Here is a 14,093-nt window from a genome sequence, read left to right as displayed (position 1 = left end):
TCTCTGCAACAGAAAATTCAAAAAAATCAAGAAAAAAGCTTTCAATGTCGTTCACTCACACGCACCCTTCCAAAACCCTAACCTGCACTTCCCTCTCCGGAAACCCTAACATCTACAGACGACTCACCACCATCTCCATGGCGACGGACCGAGCGGCCGCAGTCCCCTCCCCGCCGCAGCAGCGGAGGAGGACCATGTCCGCTCTAGAAGCCCGAGTCTCCCTCGTCGCCGCTCTCGCTATTCAAGCGTCGTCTCTCTCCCAGCGACGTAAATGTTCAAATCAACTTCCTCCCACACACACACTCGAAGCTTTCAAAGATTTAAAATTGGATCCCTGGTAACAATTTTGTTTCAACGTTTTGGCCCTTTAACGTGCAGTTTTGCTCGAGTTGGCCACGGAGACTGCAAAATATGTCTTCCCCAAACAGTTTGAGGCTCGTACTCTCGAAGAAGCCCTCATGGCAGGTGATCTTTTGGGCATTTTTTGAAAAAGCGATATTTTAAAGTACTCTAATAGACGGGAATGGGGATTCGAACTTGGGTGCCGGGAACAGGTTGCCCCTGGCTAACTGGCCTAACCACGTATGCGGCATTTATTTTCAATTAATTTTTCGGTGTATATTTGGTGTAGTTCCGGACATTGAAACGGTGAAGTTCAAAGTTCTGAGTAGGAGAGACCAGTATGAGATTAGAGAAATTGAGGTATTGTTAAAAGCTTCATTTTTTTTCGGTTCCATTTTCGCCCTCTTGAGATTATTCAGTTTAGTTGTAATTCACTGTCTCATGTAAGCAATGACGAATTGGGATTGTGAGTGTATGGAATCAGGCTTACATTATAGCAGAGACAACAATGCCTGGAAAGTCTGGTTTTGATTTCAATGGTGCATCTCAATCCTTCAATGTCTTAGCTGAATACCTGTTTGGTAAGGTACTTTGAAATTTCTTCCCCCTTTTCTTGTCGGGGTTTTTATTTATTTCCTTCTCGCAATGGTTTGGTCTTTAATATATAATTTTGTTTATTTAACCACTTAATGTGATTTTGTTATCCATCTAACCCTGTTTGGCTATCTTACTTTGTTCTTATGCCGGTTAAGAATACCACCAAGGAGAAAATGGAGATGACCACACCGGTTTATACACGTAAAGTTCAATCGGATGGGGAGAAAATGGAAATGACAACTCCTGTGATAACAAAGAGGGTAACTCTTATGCACTCATCTTATGTTAATGTTATCTGGCACCATGTGTATTTTGCTGATGATTCAAACTAAGATGTTATACCTGAAGTTCTGCTGAGATTACATGTTCTTTCGTGTAAGTTTCAAATGCTTATAATTATCCGTGCAAAAATGTTGCAAGAAACTCACGACACCAAAATATTAGCTCATGAAGTTGGCCATGGTTGTCTCATTTAGTTAGTCCATTTTGGAATTGAATATTTAATTTTAATATATGTTTTGGTGGTGTAAGTCTGGATTGGTATTTTGACCTCTTTCCCAATATGTTATATTTAGTCTTTATCCTTCTTTTTTCACGATCTACTTTCTCTATAATTGTATCTAGCTGGGAGATCAAGATAAATGGCAGATGTCCTTTGTCATTCCCTCGAAATACAGTGCCAATACGCCATTGCCTAAAGATCCATCTGTAAGGATCGAAGAGGTCCCTAGGAAAGTAGTTGCAGTTGTTGCCTTTTCAGGTCTGTTTTCTCCTTATATTATCAGCTATGTAGATATTTTGTGAATTTGGGTTATTGTATTGAAAGTACATGATTCTATGTGGTAAATTGCATTCAAGTCCAAGATTCCGCTAGTTGATAAGCATGGTTATATCTAGTTCATGTGGTGTGCTATTGTAGCTGAAGTTTAGTTAAGTATTACTTAATTGCAGGAAACTTGTGGTAATAATTGCAGTTTCAATTTCACTGAGAGTAATTTATGGTTTGTTTAGTCTAGATTTTTCGACTGTATCATGACAGTTTATGCTCGCAATGTCAAATCAGGGTTTGTTACTAATGAGGAAGTTAAGAAACGAGAATCCAAGCTAAGGGAAGCTCTGAAAAATGATGGACAGTTCCAAGTGAAGGAAGGAACTTCAGTGGAAGTTGCACAGGTACGTTCTTCACTGCATTATAAATAAGAAAAATGTCAGAACAATCTAACTTCAAGGTACTTTATGTACATTGTCTTTTAAAATGCCATTTACACTTTTCCCTTTCAATATGAATGCAGTATAATCCACCATTTACACTTCCATTTCAACGGCGTAATGAGATCAGTCTGGAAGTTGAAAGTAAAGAGGAATAGTAGTTTCTATACGGAAATTTACAATCTTGTGGTTATCGACTATACACCATTTCTCCTGTAAAGAAAGTAGAAACTAAAGTGAGTTGGATATCTGCTAATCAAATATATTATGTAACGTCATACGGTATGTAAATATAGTAATAGGGACTACATAAAGTTTGTGATATACCAGTTTCTGATATGTATATTGGTTACTCTCTTCACCTATTCTTCTGGTGCCATTGAATATGTTCATCCGGTTCTCTTTTATTCCTTTTCATTCATTCTCTTCAAGTTGTTGCTTATGCGTGCATATAGTCAGCGGTATATAAATTCATTGTTCATTCAGATGATTATGGAGGGGGAATGCTGTTAATTGACTTGAGATACTTATTGGTGCATAAGAAGTGAGAGTTGTTTAACTGAAATGTGATATGCATACGTCATTGTTTCTTGCTTGCATCACACGTGCCCACCAACATATAAAACTAAGCTACTCCCAGTGTGCCTAGTGCTTTATGATTAAAGCCAAAATAAGTAATGGCAACCTAGTCAGTCTCAGCCTTTATAGTGCTTATAGTGAAGTTTGAATGTATGACTACCCACTGGGATCGAAAAGGGATCGAACATGGCCTCCTTATTGTTCTTTAGAGTTTAGATAAGAATACATGTCCTAGTATGACGAAACAGAGTAGCTATAATTCAAACTTGAAATGCCAATAGCACAACCATGTGCTGTAAAGAAATCTAAAGTACTTGTGCTTTTCTGTAGGACCTTTTATTTCCTTATCTGGTTTCCTATCAACAAGGAGGGACCTGTGTTTGTTCTGTGAGAAGCTGATATGGGAAATAAAGGGTAGATAGAGACCGTTTCAGTGGACAACTTGGCTAATAAGTTTCTGCATAATTTGCAATATTATATGGTCAACTAGTTCTTCTTGTAGACTGTAGAGTGTCTTACTTAGTAATTTGAATGTGTTACTGAACGCAACAAGTAGATAATTACTGAATGAAAAGTGCTTTTGGCTTTCATTTACCTAGAGTTCAGTTACATACTTGATTGTAAGAATGATGCAACAAGGACTCTATGTATCTATTGTGAGGATGTGAAGGTAAAAGAGTCCCACATCGGTGAAATGAGAAACCTTGCAAGGTCTTATAACAGGTTGAGTTACTCCCCATTTGCCAATTGGTTTTATGGTAGAACGTCAACTTTCTTTATGGTAGTAGAGCAGGTTGGCCCATGTGTGAAGCCCAATGGCTACACGTGCTCCAGATCACCCAATTTGTGTTGTCCACATGTTTGGCTTGAAAATTCACTACACGTGAGGGAGCGTGCGAGGATGTGAAGATAAAAGAGTCCCACATCGGTAAAAGGAGAAACCTTACAAGATCTTATAAGAGGTTGGATTGGTCAAGAATACTCCTAAGCAGCAGTAAAACAGTTTTGAAGTGCTACCGGAACCACCATATTTGGTATATGAAGTATAGTAGAGGTAACTTATAGCCATTCTTCCATGATACACACACACACACACACACACACAAGCAATTTAACTAGAGCTAGTTGACTTATTCTATCATTCCATTATGGGAAGTTGCAAGAGGCTTTCATATGGGAGCACTAGCACCACCACCACCACCACAAAAATGTAATAATTTGGATGTATAGAAAAGATAACGTGTCAATAGCTGGAATTGTTATTAACACTTTAAAAGGGCACTCCTTCCTCATTTTTTCATTTAGGTGGAGTGTAGGATAACTATTTTGGCGTGCCAATAACATAAGATATGCTTTGTATTTTTTTGGTATCTTTTTTGTGATTTGGCAGGTGAGGCTGGAGGCTCAAGGGGCCAACTCATAGAGGCATATGTATTGCTACATCATCCTTTCGTCATATTACATGCTCGTTGGTATTTCGACCTGATATAGAAAACTGTTTACTCGCGTTGATATTTATTATGCTGCGACAGTTTCTTCCCCTCTTTACCACCAAGTTGTATGAAATTTCTTGGAAATTCATTTCTGTAGTTTGAACCGTTATATTATAACTAACTTTGTGTTTTTTTTCTCTTAGACGTTTTGTTTTGTTTTTTCTTTTTTCACTTATGAGAGGCTCAGGGCAAAATGGTAGATCAAGACATAAGAAGACTTGGACGTAAATTTTAAGAAAAGACATGGAGTGCTTGGAGCTAACGGAAGACTTGGTGCAAAACCGAGCTCAATGGCGTTCTAGGATTCATACAGCCGACCTCACTTAGTGAAATAAGGCTTTCTTCCTTCTTCTTGTTGGGGCTTGGTTGTGATTCTTGTGTACTAGAGATATGCATGAGACTAAGGTTTTGAATGACGCGCAGATTCTACGATTAGGATGCAACATACCAATTAGAGAACAGATTAAGAACTTGTATCAAAACCGAGCGCAGTAATATTTTAAGATTCACAGCCGACCCCATTAAGTGGGATAAGGCTTTGTTGTTATTGTTGTATTAAGAACTTAAATGTGAGAAGGGAAAGAAAAGCTAAACTGTATTTTTCATGGATCTTTGTTTACTTTATATGTATGTTACAGAAAACCGATCATGCGGAGAGATACTTGTTTTCTTTTCTTCTTTCATATTTCATTTTGTTTGAAAGGAGAGATTAGTATACAATTCTACATACTAACGTTTATACTATTGCTAGTTTACTTCAGGTATGCTTTCTAGAACGGGTTTCCACCCTTCACAGTTACCATCGTCGTTGAAGCTGTTGGTATTACTCTGCTCTACGCCTTTTTCACTTTGAAGCCGAGAGACCATTTCATCAAGAACTGCAACTCCTCCCTTTCTCAACATCTCCTGCAGTTCTTGCTTACTTATAACCAGCTTAATCCTTACGACTTTTGTTTCTTGTTCAGGTTCGGCTTCAGGCTCCGAAAACCTCACCTTCTTCTGGGAAGCCTTTTTCGGCGGTGGCAGAGGGAGAGGTACGAGATGGTAGAGGTGACCACCAAGCAACTTGGAGTCTGGCCGGAGATGCTGGTAGACTGGAGCTGTCTCGGATATTGCATGGCCAGAAAACTCCGATAACACCTGGTAAACTTTCATGTCTGCTCTGTACTCTAAGATTTTCCCATCTGGTCTCATAATCTTTGTTATATTTTCTTGCATAACCAAGCAATTCCCCATACTTTTGCTTGTCACAACTTGGTAAGAAAAAAATTTTGGCTTTAGAAAAGTTGGGTATTGTGAGTGAGGGGCGTTGGGACTTGGGAATATAGATGGGTTGTATATAAAGGAGATGGCTACAATCCTCCCCTTTATATTACTTAATATTACAAATATGCCTTGTTTTTCTCTGGACCCCACCTTTTTTTTGGAGCATTAAACTATAGGTTGATGACCAAGTGGGTGAAGTAATCATAGATGTTGGATACACACTTGATTTGGATGGACGAAATGGTTGGTGAGTAAGAAGTGGTAAGTAAATAATAAATTAAAACATCATGGGTAGTTTAGAATAGGATTAGTACTAAGCAAGATCTGCAATGATTAAAGCAAAAATCTATTTATCCTTCTGTCTCTTTGTTGTTGTGTGAGTCGGCTCACCGAGTAATAAGATAACACGTCAAATAAGTATATTGAGTCGATTATCACCAGACCTCATGATACAAGAAAAAACTCTCTTGCAACCAAGATATAATATAATCCTAATGACATCGTTCATCCATGTATTCAATAAGTGCACGATGCTTGCTGCATGGTGACACGGGTTACAAGAGAGTTTCTCCTATTATCTTCTTCATGTAGTGTTAGTCGACTCACCGAGTTATAATTAATATTCCGAGCCAAATCAGTGTTTAATTGAGTGGGTTATCACCAGACTCCATCACACAGTAAAAGATCCAGTGTAGGGCCACTATAACAAAAGGACCTGAGTGGTTGACTACTTTCCTAGACTCGTATTTTGTTTTTGCAACACTTGATGTTTTATATAGCTGCTTCCAGCAGTTGCTTTAAAACTTTCCCCACTGAGGTTGGTATGGCTGGAACCTGGAACGCATGATGAAATCACAGAAACCGTTTTCTATTTCCCCTTTGTGTCTCACTCGGTGTGGATGCCAAACTGGAAGGCATCTTTCATGTGTATAAATGGTCATTTCTGTCCGTTCAATGAATCCAGAAAAGCCTCTACTTGAACGCAATTCTAAGGTTCATGTCCAACTCTAGCTTTTGTGGTTAATTATGGGGCTTCACATCGGTGCATTAAATGCTACGAACATTAGATAACTTGTATTCACGAGATCACAATAAAAACAATAATTCAAATCAATCAAAGTCATCCAATGCTCGTAGCATGTAAGAAATTTCCGTAAATTATGAGATACTATTCTTGTGGGAAATAAGATTTTTTTTAGTTGTAGCCATAAATTATAGCCTTGTTCTACTTTTTGCCTCCTGAACTTTTAATTTGTGTCAATGTCCTGCTTGCAAGCTTGCAGTTAGTTCTGTCAATTATTTCGTCAAGTTGAAGGTTAACTCTTGGTCCATTGTGCACAATAGAAGCTTTTGAATTTGTGGCAGGTGTTTTAAGTTTTAATTCTTCTCAATATTTTTTTTTCTAATAAATCAATTCTTCCAAGTAGCATTTTCTTGATGCATTTGGTCGTCCATTGCACAAGATAGAATTAATGTAAAATTGTGACAGAACTGAAACCGATGGTTTGGGGATAGTGGCATAAGTTCGAAGAACAAAGTGGGAAATGCCAAAATTTAGGGCATTGCTAAAAGTTGAAGAATGCTACAGTTAATTGTCTATACGTTTGTAAGGAAATCTTAACGTTGACACAATATAGGTGGTCACGAATCGCTCATACACGACTGTCGCTAGGAGTGCTGATTAAATAATTAAATGGAGGGTAATAAATATTTCTTACCCCAAAAAATGTGATCTCCAATTTGTTATGCGTGTCCCCACAAAGACAATATAGGATGGGAAAGGCTTGTGTGCTTTTCGATTTTTACCTAAATAAATGTCCCTGTCAAGAGAAATGCGTGTCAGTTAGGCATTGCTCTGCCGCTCGCGGCTCACACTGGACCATTTGAGGCGCACTCAGGTATCCCAGTGAGGTTAAGCCTGTTGTAGCATTTGGTTTTTTCAACAAAAATGGTTCGTGAGACTTGCATAACTATTTATTTTGATCATTGAGATTTGAAATCAATATAAATAATCACTGAGACTATCCACTATCAATCATTTTAGTCCTTAGGTGAAAAATTATGTTAAATAAGGATCAAAATGACTAAATTACCCTTAATTTAATAAACAATAGATCAAAATGATTTGACAAAAAAAAGATATTTTTGTCATTTTACCCCTATTTTATGGAGATTTTTCATAAAATGACCAAAATGATTGATTGTGGACAAACTCATGGACCAATTTATTGATTTCAGATCTCAGAGATCAAAATGAAAAGTTATGTAAATCTCAATGACTATTTTGGCTAAAAACCGCAACATTTTCTACTTGCCCCGCAACTTGATTGCTTCACCCCAAACACGAGAAAGTTTTTCATATGCTCGGAACACGGCTACCTAATGTTATTATATGATACGTCGGATGATATATTGCGTGATAATTGTTCTCAATGCATGTACAGACTTCTCCTATGAAAATCAAATGGTAAAACAAAAAGAGAGAAAATTGGTTCCACTACTTTGTGGAGTAACTCCTCAAAGTAGTTCGTGGATGATTCGTAGAGTTTCGTACTTATGATCGGAATTATTCATATTAAAAAACATTATGTAAAGATTTATCTCTATACAAAATCAAATTGAAATTAAGGTTGTTTAGTTAATCAACTATAGCAAATAAATAGAAGATTCGTAATACTTTACTAATTCTGATCATATTATACAGTTCGATAACTAAATGATATTATATATATATATATATATATATTTTTTTTTTTTTTCATAAATGATTTGTAATTGAACGATTCCGATTATAACCATAAAGTTATGTGAATTTGTCACGAATTTTTTTATGCACGCTTTTCTCCACGATTTTGTGGAGTCGAGTATCTCTCACACCAAAAAAGGGTGGGGATTGTGATTTGGAACAACAATTTGGTCAATTGAAAAAGAAATAAAATTAGTCCTTGATGAGCTATACAAGGGACGGAGACCCACTTGATGAGAGCTATATGGCATGAATCATGGTGATAAAAAGAGTAACATCAGTTTTCTTCTTAGTTGTGGTGAGTGATGCTGTCAACACGCATGCTTGAAATATGAATTTTGGCAGTTCACCTTTTTACTAGTGGAAAAAGAAATTATCATCTTTTACTTTAGAAATACCAAGAAAAGCAAAAAATGACAATGATTTCTCTGCTTTGATATCTAACATGAGGGAAATGCCCACTTTGCTGCCTTTAACTTTTTCTTGTTTGGTTTTTATTTAGTTTATATTTCAAAGTCTTCTGAGGTCTTCATCAACTTAGGAGGGTTTAGAGAAAAAAGAGATGGAGGAAAGTCTTTGAAGACTTGGAATAAAAAACCACATAAAAAAGAAAAAGAAAAAAAGATATGTAGTACTTGAAGCAACGGAAGACTAGACAAAACCAACCACAGTAGTGTTTTAAGATTCATACAACTAATTAATAGTATAAAGCTTGGTTGTTGTTCTTGTAAAATCAGGAATTTATTCAGAATAAAAATGAGAAAGAATGAAGGATACAGAAAAGACATGTAAATGTAGGAGTGAATTGCACTAATTGCTTAATGCTTATGCCATTGAGTTATTCTGAATATATAGTTTAAACAATATTTAAAAACATTTTTTTAACAATTCAAGAGTTGGTGCTTAATGTTGTATTAGATCGAATACTAATATGTTTTACGCTTAATAATTATGTCTTACAATTTAATCATTTCACAGCTGACCCAGTCAAGTCTTATATTGATGATGGCATTATCCATGCCCCTAAAGAAGTTTTAAATACATTGATTTGATCTTGTCGCTTTCATTTGGGTGATGTGTTTAGTTTTTTGTTCTCTTCCTCTCATAAAAAAGACTTAATTTGAATGATGTATGCATAAAATGTTTAGTATAATAGGAAATTTGTTTTCAGTAAATAATTTCATATTTCGACGTAGGTTAATTAATTATCATTTTATTTTATCCTTTAAAACTAAAGGTCAATAAAAACTATTTTCTCTCCAATTAAGCAATACCTGCTTTCTAATGTTACATTTGATTAATTCAAGTATTATGATAACGGGGGTAATTGATTGTGTTGGTACTTTCGGGGTTCTGGCCTAGTGACGATGGTAGTCCCTGGCAAAAGTGATGATGGTGGCAAGGACATTGTTAAGGGGGGTAAGGGTTAGGGTGGAGGTGGTGGAAGTTGGCAGAGCCAGTGCTAAGCAATGGTTGTGGCGGTGTCCATGGTGGCGGTAGAAATAATGGCAATGATGATGATGGTAGTGAAGATGAATTTTTGTTTCTAAACTTCATTTTAGAATCCCTTGATAAATATTTTAGTGGTAGCTTAAGTTTGAAAACAAATTATAATAATTGACGGTAAATTTACGAGAAAGTATAAAATATTTACGGTGTCCGTGTCACTACTGGGAAGGAACTTCATATCTTTTCTAATATTGAAATATGAAAATATGATTCGATCATTTTTTTTACATAAGTTGATACGTTTCTGCTTCAACTTAGAAAGATGAATACTAACTTTTTATATTATAAAAATGGAAGAGCTTTGACTATATTCAATAATTAAATTTGTTTATTAAAATTAACAAAGAGAAGATAAAGATTGCTTAGTAGACCACAAGAGCTCGATAGTGAAACTGTGAAAAAGAAACCATGGAACTTTTATTATATTCTAAATGGAAAAATCTTTCTTCCATAAACATTAATAAAGAAGTGAAAATGGAAATCTATCCTAAGCACTGACGATATATACCCCCAGTTTTAATATCCCTCAACTTGTATGTCTCTTCGTGTTGAAAAGAACATGTTTCTTTAATGGTTGTGCTATTTCACTTCTTCAATTCATTTGATTTGATGATCGGAAGTTGAGAGCAGTGTGTGAGAGGTGAGAGATTTTTCAGTAAAGTGAAACATGGGGCGGAGCACCACATGTCATTAAACACTTGAAGGGACACTTGAAAAGAAAAATATTTCCTCGAATTGTATAATGACATATGTTTTTCGCTTTGTATTTTGAGCATACTAAAAATTTCTCATAAGAAGTAAAATGGAATATATAGATAACACCACTCTTCTTTAATACATTTGACAAAGACTTTCTAGCCACTTTTTTCAAAATTTAGAAACATAGTTGCCCCGTCGATCGAAAAGAACTCTAGCCCTCTCGATCGACATCCTTGGAGCAATATTCGAACCGTTCTCAAGACTGTTTGAGCTGTGTTCAAACTGACTATGTATAGTAATTATATATATATATATATATATATATATATATATATTAGCAGAGAGCACATATTTTGTGTGTGTGTGAACAATTTATTTTAATAAGTGCATATTTTTTTTAATATTACATAATTACTTTTTTGTTCTCCTTATGTAAATATTGTGTATCAAAAGTTAGGATAAAATTAGAAAAATATGATTGTCATTATCTAAAAAAAAGAGGGTAAAATAGGAAAAATAGGGATATGATTGTCATTTTGTCAAAAGGTACAAAATTACTATTTTACCCTCCTTTTGTCAACCGTGTGTATCAAAAGTGAGGTCAAAATAGGAAAAAAAAGTTGACAATGAGGGTTTTCTTAATAATAACTAGCATACGGGCACACACACACAAAGTGCGTAAGAAAATTTTTTATTTTTGTTTTTGAAATAGAAGGAGAGACGAAGAGAGTGATAGAGAATGTAGGAGTAGGAATATATATATTTTTTTTAATTAGAGATATGTTAGGATTACATGTAGATGAAACTTTGAAAAAAAAACAACAAAATTTGGATGTATGAAACTACATTTCTGCCCCATATTTCTTATTCATGTTCTGTTTTAATTAGAGTGTTAAACTGATAATTTTATAGGGTTTTGGTTGACAATGAGTTTTTTATTAATTAGTAGAGATATAATAATAATAATAATAATATAATAGTGTGTGTGTACACATTTGGCAAATGGCTGCTTTTCAACATGAAATCTCTGTCGTTTACTCCAAGCCCTAGAAGTTTTGAAACTTGAAGATATCGTAGAATGCACGCAAGAATACAACGCTGGTCTTTTGCTCTTGAGCTTAATTAAATTTTTGCCCTATTGATTCTTGTAATAAGGGTTGGTACAGTTAAGATGCATGGTGCCTTTATTGTTACGTCAGCCTGATGAATGAAAGCACTTTCTGCTGGATTTGGATTCTCTCCTGAGCTCAGGAGACTGAGCCTCCTGAGCAAAACATGTGGATTGTTGAATTTTGATCAAACGACTATAATTATTATAACTTTTAAAGAATCCTTTTATTTGTAGTCATTGAATCAAAATCTAACGGTTCACGTGCTTTGCTCAGAAGGCTGCAGCCCCCCGAGCTCAGAAGAGGATCCAAATCCCTTTCTGCCACCCCTGCATTAGAAAAAGACCTACTATATAATTCCATCTACCTTGCAAAAGTAGGGATTTTCCAGCAACCCATTTATAGGGGTACGAGTTTTTATATGTTTTTGCATGATTCTGTTCCACAAACTTTATCATTTTTCTTTCAAATTTCCATGCTTTTGCTTTGTAACATATACGTATTGACTCTAAGGCATATGAAGTACACGCACATTCTTTGTGAACAAAGAATAATTGGCTTGCATAATATATATTTTATATAGATATGCCTGCTGCTGGAGCTGCCTTATATATGATCCTATCTGACAAAGAGGGAAGGTCCTCTTTTAATTGCTTCACATAGGAAAATTATTGTCTTTTTCTGAACCCAAAGTGGAAAGGCAACTGCACTTTACTCATTAGATTTGAGACAGTAGTATTCCTTTCTCATTCTTCTCTGATAAATAGTCTAAAAGCACTTCTCCTTTTAGACAAAAGCAGCTTCCTCGGCTTAATTTCCCTCCGACATTCCCTCCTTTTCTCTTGTTACTTTGTGGCTTCTAGATTGGGTCAAGGAGGGGGAAAAGAGATCCTCTCTGGATCTCTTCCTCCTAATCCATCAAATCAGAGAATATGTGTCATTGAAATTTGATTGAATGACTGAAGTTATTATAAGTTTTAAAGTGGATCCCTATTTGTAGCCGTTGGATCAAATTTCAATAGCACAGATTCCTTGATTTGGTGGATTAAGAAGAAAAGATCCGAAGAGGATCCCTTTCCAAGGAGGGGGACCATGGTCGGCTTACATGGCAGCCCAAAGCACCACACTTGCCTCTCAATGGTTGGACGGTGCTACCCTAGTAGAATTACCATCATTTGGCTTGTTATTTTTGACCTGATTACTTGATAATTAAGTGTCTGATTAGTCACTTGGAGAATGACAAGTGTCATTCATATATCCTTGCCAGATCTCGCATGTATTTGTTGGGAGGCAAGGGTAATCTGTGAAGTTACATGATTTCACTATTAACTGCATCGGAATTTTGTATAAAACTTCATACTTACTGAGTTACGCAGAATTAACAAGTGGTTATGTTTCTCTTCTCGTGCGATGAGATATAGAGAAAAATGAGTATTCACCCCGCCTGGTGTAGGCAAGGTTTCTATATTCTCCTTACGACATTTTCGTAAGTTCTGGTATGTCATGTAAATTTTGAATGGGGTTCAATATGTTGAGAGACATGCACACATGGCAGCTTGGACGCTGATGCCTAATTAATACCAATTAATTATATCATATTATATTCAACCAAAATGATAAATAAATCGAAAGTTGTACAAATTGAACCACGAGCTGGTGGCCCAATGGTAAAAGGTGAATTGCAAGGCTTTCTTCAAATTAAAAACTGGAGGTCTCGAGTTCGAAACCTACTGCTGGTGTGGAAGGTAGACTTGTGGCCAAAGAGATGCTAAAATACCTCTATGAGTCTTCTCGGCCCCCTGAAGGGATGGATAACCATGACTTGTCACCAGTTGTCCTCCTTCTTAAATAAAAGAAAAAACCCCCTGAAGGGATGGATAACCATGACTTGTCACCAGTTGTCCTCCTTCTTAAATAAAAGAAAAAAAATTGTACAAATTGCCCAGAGAAAAGAAGTAGGCAAATACTTTCTAAAAATAATGGTGTTAATTTGCATTGTTCATCATGGAAGCAGTAAAGTTCAGACCTACACAGATATTAGCCCCTTCGTTTGAATTTCATTTGAATATTTGTAGACGGTGCATGAGCAAAGTTATCCAACGTTCCCTTATAGATAAATATATAAATATATATATAAACCCTAATTTCTTACCTATAGATATGATTCAAAACCCTCCAAACCCTAAGCCCTTTTATACAACAACAACAACAATCAAGCCTTATCCCACGAAGTGAGGTCGGTTGTATGAATTCTAAAACGCCACAATGCTCAATTTTGCACCAAGTCTTCCATGAACATAAAATTTTTCATCGATCTTAGTTTTCTATACTATGTATTATCACACTAGGGTTAATATATATCGATCCTCTCAAAAGCAATAACTGTATTCCTATTTATTATTCAAGTACAAGTGATATATAGTGGATTTTATAAATTTTACTTGGATGAAAAGACATAAAGCTTGTATCTTGAAGTCAGGGTATATATCCATACGCATGCATGTACGTACGTACGTACGCGTAGGCTAGCTCTCGTTCACAGGT

At 35.9% G+C, this 14,093-nt stretch overlaps 2 protein-coding genes across 2 annotated transcripts; one reads left to right on the top strand and one right to left on the bottom strand.

The window, feature by feature from the left end:
• Positions 1–2,487, top strand: LOC137746116 (heme-binding-like protein At3g10130, chloroplastic). Its single transcript, XM_068486186.1, has 8 exons — positions 1–267; positions 379–465; positions 632–702; positions 827–928; positions 1,095–1,199; positions 1,564–1,699; positions 2,003–2,112; positions 2,232–2,487. Exons 1-8 carry the CDS (start codon positions 45–47, stop codon positions 2,304–2,306), a joined length of 909 nt encoding a protein of 302 aa, XP_068342287.1. The 5' UTR covers positions 1–44; the 3' UTR covers positions 2,307–2,487.
• Positions 2,488–4,967: 2,480 nt separating this feature from the next.
• Positions 4,968–5,456, bottom strand: LOC137744580 (uncharacterized). Its single transcript, XM_068484358.1, has one exon. It carries the CDS (start codon positions 5,454–5,456, stop codon positions 4,968–4,970), a length of 489 nt encoding a protein of 162 aa, XP_068340459.1.
• Between the last annotated feature and the right edge of the window lie 8,637 nt (positions 5,457–14,093).

This window comes from Pyrus communis, chromosome 9 (genome assembly GCF_963583255.1).
Source record: "Pyrus communis chromosome 9, drPyrComm1.1, whole genome shotgun sequence".
Classification (NCBI taxonomy): domain Eukaryota; kingdom Viridiplantae; phylum Streptophyta; class Magnoliopsida; order Rosales; family Rosaceae; genus Pyrus; species Pyrus communis.
This window is presented reverse-complemented; position numbering and strand designations above follow the sequence as displayed.

Excerpts from the sequence above, each read along its gene's own strand:
- LOC137746116 (XM_068486186.1), top strand. The coding sequence starts at position 45 with ATGTCGTTCACTCACACGCACCCTTCCAAAACCCTAACCTGCACTTCC. Across the intron at positions 268-378 it reads GTCGTCTCTCTCCCAGCGAC|TTTTGCTCGAGTTGGCCACG; the intron begins GTAAATGTTCAA and ends TTTAACGTGCAG. Across the intron at positions 929-1,094 it reads CTGAATACCTGTTTGGTAAG|AATACCACCAAGGAGAAAAT; the intron begins GTACTTTGAAAT and ends ATGCCGGTTAAG.
- LOC137744580 (XM_068484358.1), bottom strand. The coding sequence starts at position 5,456 with ATGGGGAATTGCTTGGTTATGCAAGAAAATATAACAAAGATTATGAGA.